At 40.1% G+C, this 24,937-nt stretch overlaps 1 protein-coding gene across 15 annotated transcripts in view; it reads left to right on the top strand.

The window, feature by feature from the left end:
- The window catches only part of LOC131098204 (ankyrin-2-like), a 73,515-nt gene that overhangs the window by 13,925 nt on the left and 34,653 nt on the right, over nucleotides 1-24,937 (top strand). For 6 of the 15 annotated variants that reach the window (XM_058045952.1, XM_058045943.1, XM_058045951.1 and 3 more), the window contains exons 2-38: nucleotides 2,125-2,226; nucleotides 6,943-7,041; nucleotides 7,821-7,919; nucleotides 7,994-8,092; nucleotides 8,490-8,675; nucleotides 8,989-9,012; nucleotides 10,603-10,701; nucleotides 11,231-11,329; nucleotides 11,433-11,531; nucleotides 11,652-11,849; nucleotides 12,269-12,367; nucleotides 12,454-12,552; nucleotides 12,622-12,720; nucleotides 12,899-13,096; nucleotides 13,180-13,278; nucleotides 13,393-13,491; nucleotides 13,623-13,820; nucleotides 14,428-14,526; nucleotides 14,635-14,733; nucleotides 14,824-14,922; nucleotides 15,001-15,099; nucleotides 15,191-15,263; nucleotides 16,375-16,501; nucleotides 16,794-16,860; nucleotides 16,935-17,038; nucleotides 17,271-17,306; nucleotides 18,641-18,865; nucleotides 18,990-19,088; nucleotides 20,921-21,075; nucleotides 21,447-21,658; nucleotides 21,737-21,944; nucleotides 22,019-22,115; nucleotides 22,185-22,413; nucleotides 22,490-22,615; nucleotides 22,701-22,823; nucleotides 22,909-22,941; nucleotides 23,040-23,061. In XM_058045952.1, the coding sequence (XP_057901935.1) occupies nucleotides 2,125-2,226; nucleotides 6,943-7,041; nucleotides 7,821-7,919; nucleotides 7,994-8,092; nucleotides 8,490-8,675; nucleotides 8,989-9,012; nucleotides 10,603-10,701; nucleotides 11,231-11,329; nucleotides 11,433-11,531; nucleotides 11,652-11,849; nucleotides 12,269-12,367; nucleotides 12,454-12,552; nucleotides 12,622-12,720; nucleotides 12,899-13,096; nucleotides 13,180-13,278; nucleotides 13,393-13,491; nucleotides 13,623-13,820; nucleotides 14,428-14,526; nucleotides 14,635-14,733; nucleotides 14,824-14,922; nucleotides 15,001-15,099; nucleotides 15,191-15,263; nucleotides 16,375-16,501; nucleotides 16,794-16,860; nucleotides 16,935-17,038; nucleotides 17,271-17,306; nucleotides 18,641-18,865; nucleotides 18,990-19,088; nucleotides 20,921-21,075; nucleotides 21,447-21,658; nucleotides 21,737-21,944; nucleotides 22,019-22,115; nucleotides 22,185-22,413; nucleotides 22,490-22,615; nucleotides 22,701-22,823; nucleotides 22,909-22,941; nucleotides 23,040-23,061 (4,327 nt within the window). The remainder of the gene's footprint in view (nucleotides 1-2,124; nucleotides 2,227-6,942; nucleotides 7,042-7,820; nucleotides 7,920-7,993; nucleotides 8,093-8,489; nucleotides 8,676-8,988; nucleotides 9,013-10,602; nucleotides 10,702-11,230; nucleotides 11,330-11,432; nucleotides 11,532-11,651; nucleotides 11,850-12,268; nucleotides 12,368-12,453; nucleotides 12,553-12,621; nucleotides 12,721-12,898; nucleotides 13,097-13,179; nucleotides 13,279-13,392; nucleotides 13,492-13,622; nucleotides 13,821-14,427; nucleotides 14,527-14,634; nucleotides 14,734-14,823; nucleotides 14,923-15,000; nucleotides 15,100-15,190; nucleotides 15,264-16,374; nucleotides 16,502-16,793; nucleotides 16,861-16,934; nucleotides 17,039-17,270; nucleotides 17,307-18,640; nucleotides 18,866-18,989; nucleotides 19,089-20,920; nucleotides 21,076-21,446; nucleotides 21,659-21,736; nucleotides 21,945-22,018; nucleotides 22,116-22,184; nucleotides 22,414-22,489; nucleotides 22,616-22,700; nucleotides 22,824-22,908; nucleotides 22,942-23,039; nucleotides 23,062-24,937) is intronic. The other 9 variants (XM_058045944.1, XM_058045945.1, XM_058045947.1 and 6 more) reach the window with 6 other exon arrangements.

The raw sequence follows: 24,937 nt of genomic DNA, 5'->3' as shown, positions 1-24,937 counted from the left end.
CACTAACCACTAGGCGACACAGTCAGGAGATTGGGAAGACCTGGGTTCGATTCTCTGCTTGGACATCTCTGTGTGGAGTTTACATGTTCCCCCCGTGTGTGGGTTTTCTGGTTTCCTCCCTCATTCCAAAAACATGCTAGGTTAATTGGTGACTCCAAATTTTACATAAGTATGAATGTGAGTGTGAATGGTTGTTTGTCTATATGTGCCCTGTGACTGGTTGACGACCAGTCCAGGGTGTACCCCGCCTCTCGTCCAGCATATCTGCGAGGATCCTCATTACCCCAAGTGAGGATACGCAGCATAGAAAATGGATAGATAATCCTAAACATTTGATACTGACTTTGATAGTCATCTACTGATGAACAATGTTTTTTTCCATAAGGATTCCACTGACCTGAGTCATCTGTCCAGTCCTGACCTCTTGTACTCCATTCTGACATTTGATGTTCTTGGAGAGTAGCTCAGGCTCTGCACTTTTCTGTTGCGTCCAAGCCTAGCCAAGGCCAGCTGTCATCCACCCCACCATGGGCACACGCAACGGTGGAGGAGATGGCCTGGAAGTGTAAAAATAACTGAGGCAGGAACGAAATCAGTATGACTGCAGTTGTTATCATTCAAAGAGGGATAGCATTGGTAGAGGAAGCGGAGGCAGGGCTCGGTCTTGGCAATAACCCTGTTAATACAGTCCAAATAAAGCCAGGCTGAGGTGGTCTTTTGGCTGAGAGGGGTTATAGTAACATTGAAGGAAGGCGGTGAAGTGAAAAACATGGACATATTTAATGGACTGTAGGATTTACCAACCGTTTATCAGCCTCATCTCAGGAAATTGATTGGAAAGATTTGGACAGGAGGACTGCTTATCAAGCAACATTTGGACCTGATTTGATAACCATGGGAAATGCAGCAGCTTGTGTGGCCTGTAGAGCAGATAAAACTTTAAGAGCCACTTGCAGTGAAAAATATTTAAATCAACAAAGGAACTTCTATGGTGCGTCTGGATCTAACGAGTCAATGGTAAGAGACGAGGAGTTTCTCTTTAAATAACTGTACACCAATGTACAAAATCTAGAATATATATTTCCATGTAAAGATGCGTGTGTACATGCGTGTGTACGGTAGGTGAGAGAATTGGCCCTTATTGCTGCAAGGGGGGTGTGTCTTCATTCTAGACATGTGATTGGGCATTTATTCTTTCCTTAACTCATAACTTTATGTTGTACTGTATTATCTGCCAAAATACGTTGGTAAACTGAATGACTATTGCTACTGAGTTTCTAATTTTAACCTAAATGAGGTATGCATTGCATAATAATGAAAAATAACTAAAACTGAAGTACCTTAAATGTGTAATAATGAAAACTGTAGTAATTTGTTAAGTTGCACAAAAATACTTTGCAAATAAAGGACTCATGAATACTTTGGCAATTATTTTCAAACTTTTTATTCATTATAATCACATTTAGGATATCAATATATCAGTATAATTATTTTTTCAGTATATTTAAGTGTTCCATTATTATCAGAGTATGTGGACTTAAATTAGAGTTATTAACAAATATGGTTCCATGCAAACAACAATATGCATCTTAGGTATGTTCAAAAGTGAAAGTATTGCAAAGGCAACCTTTTCACAGTAACAAGAGCAAGGTCTTGACAATGAGATGAAATGAAATTTTAATTTATGTTTACCTACTAATAGACATCACTGGGTTCGGGGATGTAAATAATATGAATTTCCTTTCTAAAAATACCTCCTCTTTTACTGGAGACACCCTTAGAGTTGTAACACTTACGTTACAGAGTGAGGAGGTTAGAAGGACTCAAGTTGTCTCTAGGAATGTTTATGGATACTGGAGTACAGAATCCAGGTCAGAGGAAGAGGCTGTTCTGAACTTACAAGATAACTAGGTCAATGTAAACATTAGAATAGCAAAATCTTTATTGTCCTTAAGTTTTGTTTGACAGCTACAGTATGTGTGTGTGATTGTTAGATTTAGAAAAACAGTAAGATTTACGAAGAAAAAATAATGTAACATGTTCAAACAAGTGATTATAGTGTCTGTTCTTCTTCTTGGACTTCCAATCTCCGATGTAGCCTTCAATGTGTTTTTCTCTTTCCAGTCGGACAGTAACACCAGTTTCCTGAGGGCTGCCAGAGCTGGAAACATCGATAAAGTCCTTGAGTTCTTGAAAAATGGAGTCGACATTAGTACCTGCAATCAGGTAAGGAACATTCTAAACCAACAATTCAAAGATTATGGCATAATTTGAAGTACATAGTTTATTCTCTTGTTTTAAAGAGAATGTTTCAGTTATGTGGAAGTTGTCATACAAGTGCATTATTACCACCATATTTGTCTGGAGTTTTTCTGTATACAATTGTTTCTTGCTCGCTTACTTCTTACACATGTTTCTCAACAATTATTGTTATTTCATGTAATTTATTTGTGCGTTATTAAATATTGCACCACATTACTTCTATAATAGCTTGATAACTTAGTAACTTAAACATCACAGAGAAGATCAGAGAGGAAACAAATAATGACAACAAGAGGGCCTTCTTGCGAGCCTAATAATGGCGTGAGTGTAAACAAATTTTGAAGTATTTCTCCAAAGGGATGACCATTTGGAGTAAACTATGTCTCTCTGACTTGAAATGAGCCTACTCAGCACTTTTATCCATTCCTGCCACCAACACAATTCCTGCACCTCACCACTCACATTCCGACCACAAATCTCAGCAGTATCTGAAGTGCCCTCCCTCTCCTTGACAGGTGGCATTTGCCCCCACCCCCCAACCCCCACATTCCACACAGGAGAAGGAAAGAGGAGGGTGCGCCTAAAAGTCTGCACTCCTCCTCGCAGGCGACATGATTTACAGTAGTCACAAGGTGGCTTAAAGGGGAAGAGAAGGAAGAGGGGTGTGTGTCTTGTGTGTGTGTAACCGTGTCATTACACTATAACGCTTCTAACTCTTGATATCAGCTACTTATAATACTTTGGTCAGCTGAGAGGAAGTAGCAGCTGCCCACTTCTAACAGTGCTGTTTATTATCCTAAGCAACCATTGCTTTTGTTTTTCTTAGCCCCAATAACAAACATGCAAGCATACACACATACGTGCACTGGTCCACCTCCTCTCTGCAACAGGAGAACCCTGCCCTTCATAGTATCTGTCATGTGTCAGATGATCAAATGTGAGCCCTTGTCAGATGACCAAAAATAACAGCGAGTGACATTATGATATTTACATCCCAGTGTGTGTGTAGGTGGGAGAGAGAGAGAGTATTGGCACAGGAGTATGAGAAATATTTTACCAAGCAAAGGAAGGTGCTATTATACCTCAAATTATTGTGCTGGTATAAGACGTGTTTGCATTATTGCACTTTCCTAAAAAAAACATTGTCAAACATGGCGTGGAGGCCATTTTTGCCTGCAGCTTGTTTTTTTTTTTTATTGGTCATCGGCATACTCCAAAAGTAAAATCAGTTATTTGATTGATTTATTATTCTTCAATAAAGAGATATATCATCAGGTATATTATAGAGATGTTCTTTTTTACTGATATCCAATATGCTGTTATTGTCCATCACTTTATTTTTAATACCGATATAGGCAGCGGATCTTCCCTCAAACTAATGTCAGGTCGCATCGTCATGTAATGAATGAACACATTGCGCTTCTTTTAATGTGATGCCACCGGATGCATTTCACAAATAAACAGTGTAAAAAGACAAATACTACAATATGCAATCTTTTCCTTTTATATCATCTTTTCCTATTATAGATTGACAACATTAGATTTCAAGAGGTGAGACCAATCGTCCTCACTATAAAACAACTGTCCCTCGTTTATTGGGGTTAATGGGCTCCTGTGGTTCATGACGTGGTGTTAGTCATACGCTTCTGATTACGCTTCCTAAGTATTTTGTGTGACAACACAATGATCATTTTGTGATATTGAAAGCAGGAGACATGTTTACTTTAAAAGGCCAATGGATTAAGGATTGTGTTACTCGTGATTAGCAGAGATATTGCTTCCAAGGAAATGAGCAGATCTAAATCATGCCTGTGGAAAAGCACTCAACACAATTACCAAACCATTATCCCCAGTGGTCAACTGAGTCAGGGCATCAGCAGTCATGATATTATGCAACAAAAACCTGCAATAGGGCACTCTACAGTACCTTACCTTGGAGTTGTGTCAATCTGCTATGTCGGTACTGTAGATAAGTGCAGCAAGAGGCACAATAGCGGATTCTTAGTGATACTAAAACATCATACGTTCATTTCTAAGTGAATGCAGTATATCCTGGAAAGCAGCACCAGAAGCAAAAGGAGAAAGACACTCTTCCTCTTCTTGGTTTTTATTTGAATGAATGAGATAAGGAAAAATAACAAGCTCCTTAAGCTCATAAAAAGTATTTTAATAGTACAGTACATAGGATATTGTTGTTGTGTGTTGGTCTGTCGCTTTGTCAACTGTTTTATGCCCACAACCACAATCTAAGAGGCTATACCGTTCCCTATAATCTAATGGGATTTTACTCTTAAAGCTGCATGTGTTGACATTTCCTCAATTTGGACTATAGGACAGTAGTTACCATGCCTGATCACAGCGAAAGTGAAGGGTTACAAGGACGTTAAATGTAATCTCACTTGGCTGGAGCTCACTTAAATGTTGTCACTCTAATATCTGTGTGTCCATTAGCTAAATGAAGCTTTTAGTTACGGCTCAGAGGAAAAACAGATTTATTGTGCGTGTGTGTGTGTGTGTGTGTTTTCTGACATTCGTGTGCTCTATATTCATATATGATTGTATGACTCAGCCTTCTTTAGCATGCATGAGAGCGTAACGTTAAAATTAGTCAAAATGTTGTTATGGCTACAGAGAATCTGTCAGTGATTTCACCTATGTGAATGTCCTCAGAGCATGTGTGTGTGCGTGTGTGAGGATTTACTTGTGTCCTTCCGAATACACCCTGGCATTCTTTCTGGTGATGATAATGATGCACTAAGCTGAAACCTGTCAGGCTGCACATTCAAATGTGCACTGAGGATCATCTCCATGCACATTTGGAAGCTGCTTTCATTTTGCTTGCTGGCACTCCACTGGGCAAAAATATTGCTGACTCACTGGTCACAATATTAAGTATAGTTACACAATCTAATAACAAAAAGCACTATTTTGAGGTATTAATATAACTATATGTTTATTATTGTGGTTGTAGTTTGCAGTGGTGTACAACTGCATTGCATCATACCGAAAATAATACAGGATTATATGTTGTGTGCATAGGTGTGGTACGACACGCTGCAGCTGTGTATTAGCTGCCCTAAGAGAAGCATGTACAGATTGAATAATAGGGGTCTCGGGAATGACCCCTCTGGAAGCCCACAGATTCTAGCCATTTGGTCTGAGACATAGTTAACACTTCCAACAATATAGGTAGGTAGGTAGGTAGGTACTTTATTCATCCCCATGGGGAAATTCGCATGTGTCTGGCCTCTGGTTTTGGTGTAACAGAGTCATTGACATAGTTCACTCTCTGAGGACTGGCCTGTTTTTCTTTTTAAAAGGCTGACATTTTTAGTTGCCTCTACATATGAGCAGCCATGTTTACATGCCTGTGCGTCCCACTTACCCTCTATGACTATGCAGAAAACATAGCACAGTAACATGACACTCCTTATGGCATTTAGGAACTCATGTCTTACACCGCGTGCATGTGTACGCACGCGTCCACGTCTTCTTTTTTGTGTATGTGTGTGTGTGTGTGTGTGTGCAAGAATGCCCTACGTGCAGAAGCAAAGGGGGGGCGCTGGTGGTGGTGGTGGTCACAACATAACAGCTCTGGGTTTACATTAGTGCCAGCTTAATCTTCCAAGCCAGCAGGCACGGGGCAGAAGAGGCACAAGACAGGTCTGGAACTTTGGACCGAAATCTGAGGACCATTGTTGATGGTCCTATCATTCCTGAATATTGCTAAGAGTGCAGCTTCTGAGGGCCCAAGAAAAGAAAGAAGGAGGAAGATATTGGTTTGAAAACAAGGAGCGAGACATTTTCAAGTACATTCGAGACAAGTTCACAATAAAGTTTGTGTGCTGAAGGAGAATGGATGAAGAGGAAGATGAGGTGAATATACTGTGTGTGTTGTTTTGCACTGTGTGTCATAAATAAGTGGCAATTGGTGCTTCTTTTGTTCCATATCTGCTATATTCACAAAACTTTAAGGGGTGTGGCATGGGAATTATTACATTGTGGTGAGAATCCAGGAATTTGTTTTTTTTTATCACTTCCGCCAAGTGTTAAGATAGGAGATTATGTTTGTTTGCATATGTTACTAGTGGAATATCAATTTGAGTATTCAGCAATATCAATAAAACTTTAGTGTGTATCCATGATGAATGTGTGTCTCCCATGTGGTCCACAAAAGACGCCACCTACAGGACACGTATTCAGCTTTGTTGCAGTTATACTCTCTACAAGATGCCATTTTTGCTGTGTTGAAATGTATTGTTATATTCAGGGTCCACCCCATGGGGTGTCCTAATCTATTCATGTTTGTACGTATTTGTTAGCTAGCTTTTACTCCTGAACTGCTGCACACAAAAGGGTGAACATTTGGTAAAACATGCCTAGGTTTGATCGTGTAATTCAGATTTACTTGAAATTTCTCATACACCTCAATATGCAACTTTAGTGTGTTCAGCCGAATCACTATGAAATATACTCAAAATTTGAGCAAGACTGGTTGAAAAACTGCAAAAATATATTTGCAGGAGCACAAGTTTTTTGTCATTACCTTTGTCCTAATGATTAAACAACTTGAACACAATTCATACAGGGCACCATAAGTGTGATTTTGTGTTTCATTTGCTATTCCGTATGTTCCAATCTTTACATATAATATACTTTGTGTGTTTCTTTACCCTCCAGAATGGATTGAATGCCTTGCATTTGGCAGCCAAAGAGGGGCACCAGGATCTAGTGGAGGAACTGTTGGAGAGAGGAGCACCTGTTGACTCATCCACGAAGGTATGTGTATATATCACTTCGGCCATTTCACTTTCAATATTAGATTAGAACACAGTGCACCATCCACAATCTACACACTCTTTTATGTGGATCAGTTTGTTTCAAAGAGGGGTCACATTGGACCTGTGACAGCAGTGAGTGTCGGATAATCTGCTTGTTATGTGACTCTCTACATCCCTCATGCGCCACTCTTAACAGCCAGCAACATTTAACAGCCAGCATGCAGGGAAGCCGGTGCTCATGTCCTTGGATTGACAGCAATGTGACCTTTGGCATTAGCTTTTCAGGAAACATAGTACCATTCTTTTCATGTGGGTCAACAACATTTAATACTAGAGATTTTATATCTCATTGAGCAATCACAAAGTCCCCACTTAGATTTAACCTAAGGAAGTAGGTCAGAGATTTCCCATTGCATACCCTATAAAGATATTTTAGCTGGCAACAACGTATTTAACTTTAAATGATGCAACTCATCTACTCAACTTATCTAATTCAAGACATGCGGTTAAAGCTTTAGATTTCAAAACTTTTTTTTTTTAATTGGTTAATTAATCTTGGGCTCCAGCGTGCCTGTGACCCTGGTAAGGATAAGCAGCATAGAGAATGGATGGATAGTTAATTAATCCTATGGTTGACAAAATGTCACCATAACACATTTGCGTAACATTTTAACAGTCATACATGTAAAAATAAATTGAACATTCTTGAACATTTTAACAGGATGTTTAATTTTAAGACACATCCCATTTACCATGCAACATTTGACCTTTTTACAGAAAGGAAACACTGCCCTCCATATTGCCTCGCTGGCTGGGCAAAGAGAAGTGGTCCGCCTGTTAGTCAAGAGAGGAGCTGATGTGAATTCGCAGTCTCAGGTGAGAAGTCTTTGCATGATTACCAGATACTAAAATTAGCAGTTACACAAAAATACTATGTACTCTCCCCACAGAATGGATTTACGCCACTTTACATGGCTGCACAGGAGAATCACTTGGAGGTTGTAAGATACCTGTTGGAAAATGATGGAAACCAGAGCATTGCAACAGAGGTAACTGCATATGAGTGTGTTGTGAGAGATCATCAGGTGTCGGAAAATTATGATTTATTTACTACACATAATAGATATTTTATCCATCAATTACTGCGAGTATATCAGCTTTGCGTTCAACTAACTTACACTAAGTAAGTACACTGAGTAAATTGAGACACTTTTTGTTCCATTTTTGTGTTGAACTGTACAAATACTATAAACTTCAGCTTTACAGATGCCATGTCTGCTGTGCTAGCAGTGTGTTCATTAATTAATCAGGTGTCATAAGAGAAAAAGGTGTCCATATGAGGTGTGGCCGGCATGGCATCAATGAGAGGGGATGCTACTATACGGAGAAATACAATAATTAGATTTATTTGATTTGCCTGTCTCCCTTCTCTTTGTGACTATAAAGGACGGCTTCACCCCACTTGCCATTGCCCTCCAGCAAGGTCACAACTCAGTGGTGTCCCTGCTGTTGGAGCACGACACCAAAGGCAAAGTGCGCTTACCAGCCTTGCATATTGCGGCTCGAAAGGACGACACCAAGTCGGCTGCACTGCTGCTCCAGAACGACCACAATGCTGACGTGCAATCCAAGGTGAGTGTTCACCCCTCTACCGGTTCTTGTTCAAACTTCCAACGAAACTCAACAGCTTGCTTGAGGTAGCTGGGGTAAAAATTCATGGGGTGATTTGCAAGGAATACACCCCCTCATTTAGTCTCTCCTGTTTTAAATGATAATATGACTGGGCCTTTTTAAATGTGCATTACCGTTGTCTGCCTTGTCTGTCCCTTTTGTTTCAGTATGGTCCAACCTTATTGACTTACCCTGTGTATTTTGTGATGGAGAAAGTGCTTTCCCTAACAACCCAACACCCTATCCCTCCTTTTTCTCTCTGCCTACTAACCAGATGATGGTCAATAGAACCACAGAGGTACACCAACTGACTCGTCACCGCTCTATTTAATTCATTTGACCATCTCTTCAGGCTTTGTTGTTCCCTTAATTTAGCCAGGACTTGTGTAGTCATGCATGCTAGAAATACATGTACCAATATGAATGCATGCATTATACCCCCCAGCATGGCTTACACTGTTATATTATATATGTACCGTCAAAGTTTATCACCATAGGTGATGATTTCATCGGTTTAGTTTACATGCATTTAAAGGAATTTTGCCCATCGTCCACAATTCTTATGTGAGACATGAACACATATGTCTTGCTCTTTTTTGTGCATTCTGAAGCTGTAAAAACAGCTAAAAAGATGCTGATAAAAATGCACATAATGGGAAACACTTATTCCACCTATAAAGCTGGGTGAAAAAAACCCTCCAAAAAGTGCCAACAACGACCATTTACATATAATGAGACCTGCATATTAACTAAGCTACAGCGACATTGTTATTACGTGTTACGCGTGTTAACATTACGTGTTATCAAAGTGCGTCACAGGCATATTTACATATTGACGCTACCAGCTGGCTAGCAACAAGCTTCACCACACAGTCACCCATGCACACTTAATACCTCAGGCCACCACAAAAAAGTAACGCTGCCGTGTTTTTGTTTTTGAGTTTGGAAAAGTTAATGCAAGGTATAGGCATTTGTTTCTATGTGAAATCAATGCATCAAAGAAGGAAGTTCCAGTAATGCTTAAGTGGACCAAAATACGTCAAAAATACCACAGCATGGCGTGTTGTTATGAATGTACCTGTTACAGCATGTTTATAAAACTATAAAACTTGCTTTAATAATGGTTTTTGTAAGCAGCATAGATGTGTCCCCTTACATGCAGTAATGAGATATCTCTTTTTACCTGTTTTTATATCTTTAAAAAGATTTTTAAGAAGTGTGTTCATGTCTCACCTAAAGATTGTGGATGATGGGCAGTGCACTGTTACTTCAATAATTGACTGTTTTACTACCAATTTGCTCAAATTTTTCTCTTATTTAGTTACGGCTCTTTTACTTGCCATCACGTGCAGCATGCGTACAGCAAAAACCCGATAATCTTGCTGTTTTTTTTTTTTTTACGATCTTTAAGTTAACTCTGTTTCTTAATTAAATTGCACCATGTCTATCAGAATGGGAAGGTAAGGAGTGAACCATATACGGCTGACTACTTTAGATGTGTTTGTAGCTTATGTTGATAGCCATCAATGTCCATTTGTCTGTCAGCAAAGTTTCTCATAGTGAGTAGTCGCTTTGTATAGCTTCTTTTTTTTCCTTTGTACACATTTTGACTTTTTTCACCAGTATGGAAGAAAAGAAAGAGTTGTGCATGCATTATTTTGAGAATGGTCATTTCTTTTCTAGTTGGAATTATGTCAATGTGTTTTTCTTTTAAGCATGTCCGCCTTACGGTAATGCAACTTGTGTAGAATCAGGTTTCTGTTCTTGTGCCAGCGTTCTTTTTCTTCATTTCCATTTATTTGGTTTGCAACTGTTCTCCTGTTTTCACCTGCTGTTTCCACCGTTACTTCCTCTCTCCTCTCCTCTCCTCTCCCCCTATCTCAAACAGAGTGGTTTCACCCCTCTGCACATCGCCGCTCACTATGGCAACGTGAATGTCTCCACCCTGTTGCTGAACAGAGGAGCCGCTGTGGACTTCACAGCAAGGGTAGCCACCCTATTCCACTTTCTCTAACCAAATTCAGACACATAATTTTGTGTGCAGTCTACAGTCATTGTATTTGAACTCACAATAAAAGCATTTTCCTGATGGATGAAATAATAGACAATTTAATGTCTACGGCACACCACTAACTTGGATAACTTGAATTGTGGAGTGCGATGTAGCAGATTTTAGCAGCGTTAGTGTTCAGGTGTTCATAACCATAGGAAAGAGTACGGTAATTTACCTGTGACGAATAACCCCCTGTGTTTTCTCCGTTCTGTTTTTTCACCTTTTTGCATTGAATTGTCACCAGTCTGTTTGCTGGTTGATGCATTCTTAACCAAAACAGCATGTTATTTATTTGTGTGACATCCCATTCCCTCAATTGAAGTATTAAACCTTATATAAAACAATATCAAGGCAAAACGTTTTTGAAGTTCAAGTAATCAACAAGGCAGCTTGAGAGTTGCTTGCTCTAAGTGTATGGTCACAAGTCATATCCTTCCCATTGTTCTCTCACATGTCCCATTAGAATGGAATAACACCTCTGCATGTGGCCTCAAAAAGAGGTAACACCAATATGGTGGTCCTGCTGTTGGATCGAGGAGCTCAGATTGACGCTAAAACCAGGGTGAGTCAGCACAAAATGGTAATTTGCTGACAAAGGGTGAAACTGACCAACTTGATGCACCTACAGTATATTTCTTAATGGTGTCTATGACATCATATTCCAGGATGGACTGACTCCCTTACACTGTGCAGCCAGAAGTGGGCATGATCCTGCAGTGGAGCTGCTGCTGGAGAGAGGAGCACCCATCTTAGCCAGAACTAAGGTATCATAGTCACCTGGAGTCAGATATTATGTGCCATTATTTACCTTACCTTATATACCTTTAGAACAGAATCGCATTGTAGTATTGCACAGCAGTTTCTTATATAATGTCTTCTCACAGAACGGACTGTCCCCACTGCACATGTCAGCCCAAGGCGACCACGTGGAGTGCGTGAAGCTGCTGTTGCAGCACAAGGCGCCTGTTGATGACGTCACACTGGACTACCTCACAGCGCTGCACGTTGCGGCCCATTGTGGCCACTACAGAGTCACGAAGCTGCTGCTGGACAAGAAGGCCAATCCGAATGCGAGAGCACTGGTACGCAAACACATATAGCCGCCTTTTGCCACTTTGCAGTTCAAATTCAGATCATGACTTTAAAAAAAATGTTTATTAATAAATCATGCTGATTCATGGTTGAATACGGCCTATTAGTCATGCATATTTAAGATAAGGTTGCATATTTTTTAGCCTAAGTTAAGCATTTTAAAGCTTAAAAATGGTTAAATTAATTAAAATCATGCACTTCACTAGTCACTAGGTGTCAGTAATGTTGCTGTAATGTTCGGTGAGACCCACAATCACCAGACTTGCTTGTTGGAAAAAGAGGATTTTATTGCAGGTTTCAATTATCTCACAATACCTATTAACCAATTAATGAATTAACTGCAATTAATGATGGATTACCACATACAGTACACAACTAACACAATGACACGTCTTTCCGCATCGACCAGAATGGCTTCACACCCCTACACATCGCTTGTAAGAAGAACAGGGTGAAGGTGATGGAGCTGTTAGTGAAATACGGAGCATCCATCCAGGCCATTACTGAGGTGAGACACTTTGAACACCTCAAATTGTACTAACTAGGTAGACGAGCATCTTATCCTAATTGTCATTGCACTTCTGTTTTTTTTAGTCGGGCTTGACTCCCATCCATGTTGCTGCCTTCATGGGCCACCTCAACATTGTTTTACTTCTACTACAGAATGGTGCCTCGCCTGATGTCCGCAACATTGTACGTTTTATCACAGGGGTTGGGATGGAGTTTTGTTTTGAATACTGACATCCGGTTTTTGTTCTAAAGCGTGGCGAAACTGCTCTGCACATGGCAGCCCGAGCAGGCCAGATGGAAGTGGTGCGCTGTTTGCTGAGGAACGGAGCGCTAGTGGATGCCATGGCCAGGGTGAGTCAGCACCGACCATATTGCATCTCTTCATAAGCATACACCTGCATAATGTAAGGAAAATTAGATTCTTCTTGTACTAAGTTAGATTATGTAGGTGTGCCTAATTCTGTGGCAGTGGGTGTACTTCCTGCTTCTCCCTTTTTGATCTGTTCTCAATGTTATCCTTCAACCTCAGGAGGACCAGACCCCTCTGCACATTGCGTCCCGTTTAGGGAAAACAGACATTGTCCAGCTCCTGCTCCAGCACATGGCCCACCCAGATGCTGCCACCATCAACGGCTACACTCCCCTTCACATTTCAGCCAGAGAGGGCCAAGTGGAGACCGCTGCCGTGCTGCTGGAGGCCGGAGCGTCACACTCGATGGCGACTAAAGTGTGTGGAGAATGGGCCAGATGTTCTCGTACATGACCTTAATATACCTAATGACGTTTACCTTCTTGTTCCTCCCACCACAGAAAGGATTTACTCCATTACATGTAGCAGCTAAGTATGGAAGCCTTGATGTAGCAAAACTACTACTGCAGCGTAAAGCTCTCCCTGATGATGCTGGCAAAGTGAGCATTATTTCCATTGTTTACTCCAATGTATGTTTTTGAAGAACAATGCTACATAAAAATTGTTCCATTTCTCCATTATTCCATAAATCCTGTAATGAAATGCTGTTCTAGAATGGTCTAACTCCGCTCCATGTGGCGGCTCATTATGACAACCAAGAGGTGGCGCTCCTGCTGCTGGACAAAGGCGCATCACCTCATGCTACTGCAAAGGTGAGGCCTATAAAAATATAATTAATGCTTCATGGCTCAACCTTTTTAGTCAGCGTAAACCTTACGTTTTATTGCAAAGTTGTTGAGGGTTCTTGCAGATGCATATAATGGTTCACTTTTTTTCCTTGTAGAACGGCTACACTCCCCTTCACATTGCAGCCAAAAAGAACCAGACTAATATTGCATTATCGCTGCTGCAGTATGGCGCAGAGACCAATGTTCTGACCAAGCAGGGAGTCAGTCCTCTTCACTTGGCTGCACAGGAGGGACACGCGGAGATGGCCAGCTTGCTGCTGGGCAAAGGAGCTCACATCAACACAGCAACTAAGGTATTGTAAATATTACTCAGGCAATGCGCCATCATTAAAGGGGAACTGCACGTGGAATTTTGCTAATTGTTCCCAATCCTGAAACAGTATCCTGAAAACTGAGTACATGCTATTTAAACCTACATCTTTTATGCCACTTAGGCCCGCTAGGGTCACAGGGTTATGCTGGAGCCTATCCCAGCTGACTTAAGGTGGTATACCCTGGACTGGTCGCCAGTGAATTGCATCGAACAATTCATTCAGAATCCCATTCATACCTATTGACAATTTAGAGTTGCCAGTTAACCTAACGTGAATGTTTTTGGAATGTGGGAGGAAGCCAGAGTACCCAGAGAAAACCCATGCACGCACAGAAATAACATGTCAAGCGGGGATTCAAACCCAGATCTTCCTGATCTCCTGACTAGGCCACCATGCAATGCTATTTAACCGTAATAATTATTTTACTTTATCTAATTTTGATCTTTATTTTCCTTAAATACCAAAAGCGACCTCATGGACAGTAACATAATGATGCAGAGAAGCTGTTCTCCGAAAATGGCAACACTTCCATGACGAGCCATGCAGTCACGCAATTCACTGATTAGAGTGTCTTTTTGTTTTACAGAGTGGACTGACCCCTCTGCATCTCACTGCACAAGAGGACAGAGTCAGTGCAGCAGAAGTATTGGCCAAAAATGATGCCAACCTGGACCAGCAGACAAAGGCAAACAAATGCTTGCTGACTATGAAAACATAATCTCAGTGAACTCACAGTAAGCAACAAACCATGCAGTGAAGCCATTAATATAACACTCTTTTGTCTACACATCAGCTTGGCTACACACCTCTGATAGTAGCCTGTCATTATGGAAACGCCAAGATGGTCAACTTCCTGCTACAGCAAGGTGCCAGTGTCAATGCCAAAACCAAGGTAAGATCCAAATAGATGTATAAATACACTTTTCTAATGTAGATGTCACGATAAACAAAACAAAACCACATCTCAACATCTATCCTGCAGAATGGATACACACCTCTCCACCAGGCAGCACAACAAGGGAACACACACATTATCAATGTTTTGCTGCAGCATGGGGCCAAACCCGGTGCTACCACAATGGTGAGAAGAACAGGAAATAAACAACAAATGTTTTGTGAAACAAGAAACAAAAAACTGAATGATGTTTCCTCATCTTAGAATGGAAACACAGCCTTATCCATCGCCAGACGCCTGGGTTACATCTCAGTGGTGGATACACTCAAAGTGGTCACCGAAGAAGTCATCACTACCACAACAGTAGGCATTTCAAATGTTTCATTCTTTAATGCTAAATTACACACCAATCTTTCTCTTTTTTCTGATTCTTCTTTCTGACTTTGTGTTTCAGACGGTCACAGAGAAACACAAACTCAATGTACCAGAGACAATGACGGAAATACTTGATGTATCTGATGAAGAAGGTGAGGAACCTACTACACAGCTGACTCTTTTCTTCAGAATTCTCAAATTCGTCCATACTGTGGCAGCATACTGTTATCTATGTAGCTCTAAAAGAGTTGTGTTTCTTAGCACTGGGGATTGAAGATGACTTTTGCATTGATCTGGAAGGTACCGCTGCACCATAGCTGAGCTAATCTGACTGCCTGGTGTTCCCACTGAAACTAATATGTGTTATCTCATATTACCAGTTTGTTTGGTGTTTGTTCTTCTCCTTCTCCTAACTACAATGGACCGTTTTTTTTATTATATAAATATAGATGGTCCTTGGGTTCAATATTTCTAGATTTGGCTTAAGTTGGATCTTACACCTAAAACAGTAGTTGGTCCCTCTTCAGCATCTTTCTTATGGCTCCACGCCGAGCTCTATGACTTTTTTTTTTTAACACAGAAGCATAGGAAGTGTGCGTTTTTGAAGAGTTTGTAATATCCAACTCGCTACTGTGTTCTGACTGCTGATTGGAACATGCAAACTCCACACTGAGATGGCTGAAGATGGAATCGAAATCGGGTCTCCTCGCTGTGTAGCCTGCGCACTAACCACTCGTCCGCCGTGCAACCCTTATATTGAAAGCATGAATTTCAAAAAAATAATTTTCTTGGATTTTGCTGACAAATACATTCATTCATTCATTTTCTACCGCTTATCCTTGTGAGGGTCGCGGCCGTGCTAGAGCCTATCCCAGCTGTCTTCAGGCGAGAGGCGAGGTACACCCTGGACTGGTTGCCAGCCAATCACAGGGCACATATAGACAAACAACCATTCACACTCACATTCATACCTATGGACAATTTGGAGTCGCCAATGAACCTAGCATGTTTTTGGAATGTGGAAGGAAACCGGAGTACCCGGAGAAAACCAACACAGAACATGCAAACTCCACACAGAGAAGCTTGAGGGTGGAATTGAACTTGGATCTCCTAGCTGTGTGGCCTGCGCACTAACCACTTGTCATGCAGCCATGCAGTCCTAAACTAACATTTTTGTATAATTTTAAAAATTCTTGTTAGCTGAGGAATCATATAAACACAGATGGAAAACGTCCTTACACCTGAAACATGTCTACTGTGCAGGTGAGGACACAATGACGGGTGACGGCAGTGAGTACCTGAGAGCAGAGGACTTGCGTGAGCTTGGAGATGACTCTCTGCCAGGACACTACTTGGACAGCTTCAGCTACATGAGCCACAATCTGGACAGGTACCATAGTCACCTTTTACTTTTAATAACACAAATGAAGCACATGAAATGATTTGGAATTGCAGGTGGTGCAGCTCAAAGAATTAGAATATCCTTGAAAAGTGAATTTGTCTCAGTAGCTTAATTCCAAAAAGGAATCTTTTCTATTCTATAGATTCACTAGGATTCACTGAAATCAAATATGTTTTGCATGATGAGATGCATGTGTATATACAATACAATGTATAGTATTATATAGTGAGTATTAGATGTTATTTACATAAAACATTAAATATGTATGCTCTTCAAACAGGCCTCAGCACCAAAGCTTCCATCACAGGGATGACATTCTTATCGAGGATATGATCGCAAGCCACCAAGTAAGCACAGGCCATATATTAAAAGAAAAAAATGCACTTTTACGATAATTTTCAAAACAACTATTTGTCTTTAGGTGTCAGCTCTGTCGAGAGAGCACGATAAGGACTCATTCCGCCTGAGCTGGGGGGCCGAGCATCTTGATAATGTGGTGCTGTCCTCCAGCCTGCTACACTCTGGGTATGATGACACTGTAGCTATGCTTATACATGTTTGTTGGTCGTTACGGGTTGTGTGTGTGTGTGTGTGTATATGTCACTTACACATTTACACTTTGTGTATTTTATTTTCTCACATTAAATCATTTTTAATTATTTCTGTCATTTTTTCTTTATTGTCTTGTTGCTTCTGTGTGCACACACTCATCTTTTTGTGATCTGTGATTGCGTGTGTTGTTGTATTTTGCTTCTAGCAGTTCGTCTCCTTGCCTAGACCATGACAACAGCAGGTGATACTCTTTATTTTGCCTTCTCGTTATGCCTCCTCTCCCTTGTGTCTTCGTTTTTACGCATCAGCGCTTAGATTTGGCTTTATCGATTAATGACCAACGTTCCTCATTCTGCATTACTGCCTAATGCATGGTTTGGTATTGCACGAGTTTGTGTGTTCCATCTTGTTAACTGTAAATGGCCTAAATATTTTCCCCAGATCAGGTAATTACATTTCATTGTCGTAATTTGACATACTGTATATGTGACAAGACACTCACCAGAACCTCTGATGAGGTTCCGGTGGCGCAATTATAATACAAATAGAACAATAACTATAAAAGTGCACGTCACTCGCTAAATATACCACGTAAAAGGTTAGTTAGGATAATTCATAATGCAACTTATCGAGAACATACATACTCTTTATTCCTAAAATCGCAATTTGTAGAATTTGCTGATCTGGAAAACTTATCACTAAATCAATAACTTGCCTTTCATAGTCACATTTATATACCGGTATCTATTATTATTTATTATGACTTATATAATGTATTTACAGGGAATATAAACCTTGACTCCTATTGAACTACATTGTTATACTGCCTTATCATTTTCCCATTTATTTTTAAATTGGCAAAGACTACATTTGGAATACAGGAAGTGAACAAATGTGTTGCAATTGATATGAAGGATGGGTGGGTAGGAAGGGTAAGATTAAAGAAGCTTTGCTTCTTCCTACTCCTTTTTGGACATAACTTTTGTATTTGTGTTCAAAATAAACTAAACCATGACCACTAATTATTAATATATAATATAACTAATATAATGGGATCCAAGGGAAGATCTGTCGAATGCCCATTATTATTATTATTATTATTATTATTATTATTATTATTATTATTATTATTATTATTATTATTATTATTATTATTATTGCGGTGTTTTGGTGTTTTGTTGTTATTATTATTACTTTTATGGAGCAGTGCAAAGTCTACCTTCAGAGTGTGTCTTTATTCCACAGTGGCATATCATCATCTCCGACTTTGTGGTTTTGCCATCAGTTTGGTACAACTGTGACCGTTTCCACAGCCTGAAGATTCCAATTGCTCATGCCCAGTGATTCTTTAGAGAATCTTGTTCTTTGCCTGCCATGCTTGCAATTATCGTCTGGAGTGGAATAACACTGAGAGTGACAGCAACTGTTGCCATGAATGAGGATGCCCTTGTATTGATTATGATGGCACTTGCTCCTTTTTCCAGTTGCATTGTCTGCATGGTGTTTAATAGCCAACAACATTATAATACAGCATATCTTTGTTCATGCTATGTTTGTCATGCACTTTTCTTTTAGCTTTCTGGTCAGTTTCATGGTAGATGCAAGGGGTGGGGCCATGCGGGGCTGCCGTCATAATGGCCTAAGAATCATCGTCCCACCAAGGAAGTGTTCTGCACCCACGAGGGTGACATGCAGGCTGGTGAAGAGACACCGCCTGGCCTCTATGCCCCCCATGGTGGAAGGTGAGGGACTGGCTGGTCGCATCATCGAAGTGGGACCCACAGGAGCCCAGTTCCTGGGGTAAGTGTGTGTCATAGTGTAGGTTTGTTGGGGTGTGTGTACAGTAAGTGTCTGTGGGGGTGGTTTTACGCTGGTGTGTTCATACTGTCTTCTTCACTCCTTCCTGTGCTGCACACTGGATCAGTAAGCTCCACCTTCCCACAGCTCCGCCCCCTTTGAATGAGGGCGAGAGCCTGGTCAGTCGTATCCTGCAACTGGGTCCACCAGGAACCAAGTTCCTCGGGTAGGACCATAAATGGCGGCCCACCCTGCCACACCCCCAAAATCTGGTCACATGATTACCAATATTTTTCCACGTTTTCAAGTTGGGTTTTTTATGTTGTTGCCTAAGTTGTTTGTCATATGACAGTATAATTTGTCTGAACAAGCCATCTCTTCTTATTGCACTCCACACCAGCAGCATGGTGCCCAAATTAAACATCCGACTTTCTCATCTCCAAACAGGCAGTTAGAGGGTTTATTTCAGCCCTGGCCGCCTTCCTGATTTCTTTTTTTTGCCTTTGCATGTTTGTCACACTGAAATGTTTCAGATCATCAAACATTTAAATATTAGCTAATGACAACATAACTGGATACAAAATGTTTTTTTAATGAAAGTAGAAAGAAACAGCTTTATAACAAGTTTATAAAGCCATTTCTAAACTGAACCTCAGTGATTACTCATCCAAGAGGTCACAAAAGACCACACAGCAACATCCAAAGAACTCCAGAATCCACTTGCCTCAGTTAAGGCCAGTGTTCATTACTCCACACATATGAAAGACACTGGGCAAAAATGGCCTGCATAGCAGAGTTCCAAGACCAAAACCACTGCTGAACAAAAGGCTCATCTCAATTTTGCCACACAACATCTTGATGATCCCCAAGACCTTTAGGAAAATACTCTGTGGTCTGAGAAGACAAAAGTTAAACTTGTGTGTGGTTATAAAGAAAAACAATATACGAACAGTAAAATATGGTGGTGGTAGTGCAATGGTCTGGGGCTGTTTTGCTGCTTCGGGACCTGGAAGACTTGCTGTGATACATAGAACTATGAATTCTGCTGTCTACTAAAAAACTGAAGGAGAATGTCTGGCCACACGTTTGTGACCTCAACCTGAAACAAACGTGTGTTCTGTAGCAGGACAATGAACCAAAAAACACCAATGAGTCCACCTCTGAATGGCTGAAGAAAAACAAAATGAAGACTGGCCTAGTCAAAATTCTGACCTGAATCCTATTGAGATTCTGTGGAATGACCTTAAAAGGGTGCTTCCTGCTGGAAAACCCTTCCAATATGGCGGAATTATAACAATTCTGCAAAGATGAGTGTGCCAAGATTCTTCCACAGTGCTGCAAGAGACTCATTGCAAGTAATTGCAAATGCTTGATTCCAGTTGTTGCTGCTCAGGGTGGCCCAACCAGTTATTAGGTTAAGGGGGGAATCACTTTTTCCACACAGGGAAATGTAGGTGTGGATTTGTGTTCAGTTGTGTTGTCATTGAATAATATTTAAATTAGTTTGATGATCTGAAACATTTGTGTGGCAAACATTGTTTTAACAACTGTTTTGTACTGTTTTCTTCTTGTAGACCCAATCTTCTCTTTCTTTCCTTAATAATTAATAACTTCCCTTAATAATTCCACATCCTTAGTTTCAATTTGAGTGACATAAAGCCTCTCTTCATTCACCATTCTTCTCAGTACCGCTCCCTGGAGGAATAAAGCGGTATATCAAACACAACCACCCATACTTGTTCAGACTAAAATTATGCCTTTTTCAACTGCACTTTTGAAGCACAGATGCGAAATGTGCTGATCTTTTGTCTGATTTATTTTTTCTTGATTTTATTGCTGTCCTCATGCTTGTTTTTTCCTACAATCCCAGGTATTGCTTTGTTGTTTGCTCCTTGTTAATGCACAGTGCGCAAGCATAATATTGTTTCAAAAAGTGTTTTTATGAATGTTTTCTGTTACCTGCTGCATGATTTCCCCTCGATATTATTTTTAAATGTGTAACTCGACTCATTGAATTCTTCCAATCACTTACTTAATTTAATATATTTCTTCTTGTAGGCCTGTGATTGTGGAGATCCCACATTTTGCTGCTCTAAGGGGCACTGAGAGAGAGTTGGTCATCTTGAGGAGCGAAACAGGAGAAAACTGGAGGGAGCACCATTGTGATTTTACCGAAGAGGAACTCAACCAGATACTTAATGGCATGGATGAAAGTAAGCAATCTCAATGAGTTCATGATGTTATGCCAATATTTTGGAATAATAGTTGAACACAATCAGTCCCAGGACACTGGTGGACCTGTGATTTGTTTGGATATAGAAACAAATAATGAAAATCAGGACGATAATGTAAATTATTCCATTGCTGATTAATTCTTCTAAAGTACACAAGCCAGGAGTACTCAAATGTTGAGGTTCCAGTGTATGTTTGTGTTGTAGCGCTCAAGATTGGGCTTTGTCACCAGACCAATGTTGTTCTTCACTTGGTCTCATATCGCTTCAGTCTTGGTCTTTACTGGCTCTCACTTTTCGTACAAGAGTATACAGAAATAATCCACATTTTGAGTATCTCATGTCATTCACAGAACTCGATTCCCCCGAGGAGCTTGAGAAAAAAAGAATCTGCCGCATCATCACACGAGATTTTCCGCAATATTTTGCTGTGGTGTCTCGGATAAAGCAGGACAGTCATCTGATTGGTCCAGAGGGCGGCGTCCTCAGTAGCACTCTTGTTCCTCAGGTCCAGGCCGTCTTCCCTGAGGGAGCCCTCACTAAGAAGATCCGAGTTGGGCTACAGGTCTGTCCGTTTGTCCAACTATTTGGTTTAGATCCTGTGGCCCAAATGCTGACACAGTTTTATATTTGTATGTCTAAGGCTCAACCCATTGAAGTGGACGTGGTGAGAAAGATTCTTGGTAACAAGGCGACATTCAGTCCAATTGTCACACTGGAACCAAGAAGACGGAAATTTCATAAACCAATAACCATGACAATCCCTATTCCCAAAAGTTCAAACAATGACGGGCTTGGCCCAGTGTATAGTGGGGAGACACCCACTTTACGTTTGCTTTGCAGTATCACAGGTAAGTCCACATAAAGTACATACATGTCTTTAGAAAAAAACATCACATACACAATTAATGTTTTTTTATTTTAGGAGGGACAACACCAGCTCAATGGGAGGACATCACCGGTTCTACACCACTTACCTTTGTTAATCAGTGTGTTTCCTTCACCACCAATGTGTCAGCAAGGTAAAGCTATTAAGTGTCAAAATGCATTTCAGTATGAACCTAACTTTTAAGCATCATTCATCTTTTTAGGTTCTGGCTGATAGACTGCCGACAGGTCCAGGATGCTGTTAGTTTTGCCTCTCAGTTGTACAGAGAGATCATCTGTGTCCCATACATGGCCAAGTTTGTCATCTTTGCAAAGACTTTAGACCCCATTGAGGCACGACTACGCTGTTTCTGCATGACCGATGATAAAATGGACAAGACACTTGAGCAGCAAGAGAACTTCACTGAAGTCGCTCGTAGCCGAGATGTTGAGGTACAACGTGATGAGATACACAGAGGTTTTGTTAGTGTGTTCATAGAATGACAACACTTGTCATATTATCACGCAGGTCCTGGAAGGAAAACCAATATTTGCTGACTGTTTTGGAAATCTGGTGCCTCTTACCAAGAGTGGACAGCATCATGTATTCAGCTTCTTTGCCTTCAAAGAGAACAGATTAGCCCTATTCATTAAAGTATGCCAACACACAAGGTTTTACATGTTTACAATTGCAACCAATGTTCTCAGTGACTTCATGATGTTTTTGAATTAATGCACAGATTAGAGACACAGCGCAGGAGCCGTGTGGCCGCCTTTCCTTCACAAAAGAACCACGCACATACCGCAGTCTGAACCACAATGCAATCTGCAACCTGAACATTACGCTGCCAACATACTCAAAGGTCAGTGAATTCATTTAATCTATTTTTACCTGTAATTTCTTTTCTAGTTAGAGTTATTGCTTTCTTTTTTTATTCCTTCTGACAGGAGTCGGATTCAGACCAAGATGTGGATGATGAGGTAATTTTACAAAATGAAGTGAAATGGCCTTAAACACAATGACAGCTGTGAATTCAATATTGTTCACATAACTATATTTAATCTCCTTTCTCATGCAGAGTGAGAAGAGTGACAAGAAATGTAAGTTGAGATTTTCTGTAATTTGTACAGTATACACATTGTTTAAGATACTCTTGACACATTTTTCCAACACATTACTGGTCATCGGTGATCATGGGGCAGAAACTTCACATTATACAACACATTACATCGTAAATGTTGTCTTCACATTTATTATGATAAGTACAACAACATTAACACTTAATAATTGGTCATAAAGGTTGTGACGTACCATATTAGATATATACAAGAAATGCACGAGCCAATAACTGCACTGTTTGATGTACTTATCATTTGAATGACCCCTGCTTTGTTCATTTGCTCTACTAACACTTGGGGCAGCTATGCTATGACTGACTTATTTTTCACTTTCTCTATATCTTCTATAGTGGGTGTTTCTTTGCATACTTTTCCCTTTTGATTTGTGAATTTATTTATATAAAAAAATCAGATAAATACAGATTTTGACCCGTACAAACAAAGGTCATTGAACACTTTTGTTGTTTTATACATGAGTAATCTAAAAAAAATGCTTGTTTTTGTTGTCTTTTAAAATGCTTGCCTTATTTACGTTTACTTATATACCGTCAGAGCTAGGTGTGTAATGGTCACAATCACAATTCGCCACGTACCTCAGTTTTAAAATCACATTTCTGTTAATTTTCCATACAGTAAGGGAACAAAATTCAACACATAAAACGCTTTAGATTTTGTGTAAGTGACTCTAATCATTTTAAAATGCAGAGTAATTTTCTAACAAACATAGTTCTGAAATCAAAAAGTATTTATTTATTATAACGTATATTTTTAGTAAAGTGCAATAATGCAGATAATAATGCAATAGTAATTGAGTGAGTGCTTTCATTTTTTTATTGCTTTATGTGCAGCATCAATAGTTCCTCGTTTCCGTCATATACTGAACACTTTTGTCGTTGTTCGTTTACATCACATTTAGTAAGAAGCAATGTGTTCCCAAACAGGACACTTTAACGACAGAAGAGAGTTTTTCAATCTCTGGTTTCTTCTTAGCTCTAATGCTTGCCCTCACTCAATGTGCTCCATGTAGGACCATGGTAGACAATACTTCTCACCTCAGCAAGCATAGATTACTTTCATCAGTGTCATTCATTAATTATGCTTTATTTGTTTTTATTAATCACACGTAATAGTGGTCAAAAACCAGATCTTACCGTACTTGCAAAAGTCTGATGTATTTTTTAGTTTTATAATCAGATAAATCTTTCTCTTTCACTTCACTTTCTCTTTCAGTTCAAAGGGATAGTTCAGAATTTTATTTACATGAATTTGTTCGACATTCCCATTAGCAGTGTAGTACATCAACTTACGTACTTTCGGACTTACCCCTACACTTGGTCCCACGAGTTCTGGTCAAATGTCCGTGACGAGGAACGTATTTCAGCTTAGTTGCTGGGCCATTTAAGTCAGGAGTTTGGCCTCCTTGAAAAAAATCAGAACTCAAACATCGCTCACTGTGTTTGTCTCCCAACATTTCGCTACATACTGTCGCCTGTCCATTCTTCCACAACGGAGCACCGTCTTATTTACATGTGTTCCACAGTGGAAGATGTGTGTGTCTTCATCAAGAATCCAAAAGAATGGACAGGCGACAGTGCACAGGGAAACAAATATAGAGCAATTTGTGAGGTCTGATATTTACATTCCTCATCACAGAAATCCGACCAAAACTGGTGGTAAGTCACCATTGATTACATTGCTGACGGTGATGTCATATAAAATGTCAAAAAATCCGAACTATGCCTGTAAGTCTTCCGTTTTTCCCAGACATGACTCTCCGTGTCACTAGCAATCTTGAGAGGGTTTGTTTGTCAGTTCCTCATTCCTGTCCTTTTGTTCCATATACCCTTTTGCTGTGTTT

This window comes from Doryrhamphus excisus, chromosome 1 (assembly GCF_030265055.1).
Source record: "Doryrhamphus excisus isolate RoL2022-K1 chromosome 1, RoL_Dexc_1.0, whole genome shotgun sequence".
In the NCBI taxonomy this organism is placed as follows: domain Eukaryota; kingdom Metazoa; phylum Chordata; class Actinopteri; order Syngnathiformes; family Syngnathidae; genus Doryrhamphus; species Doryrhamphus excisus.
The sequence above is the reverse complement of the archived record's forward strand: the minus strand, read 5'-3'. Positions and strand labels throughout refer to the sequence as shown.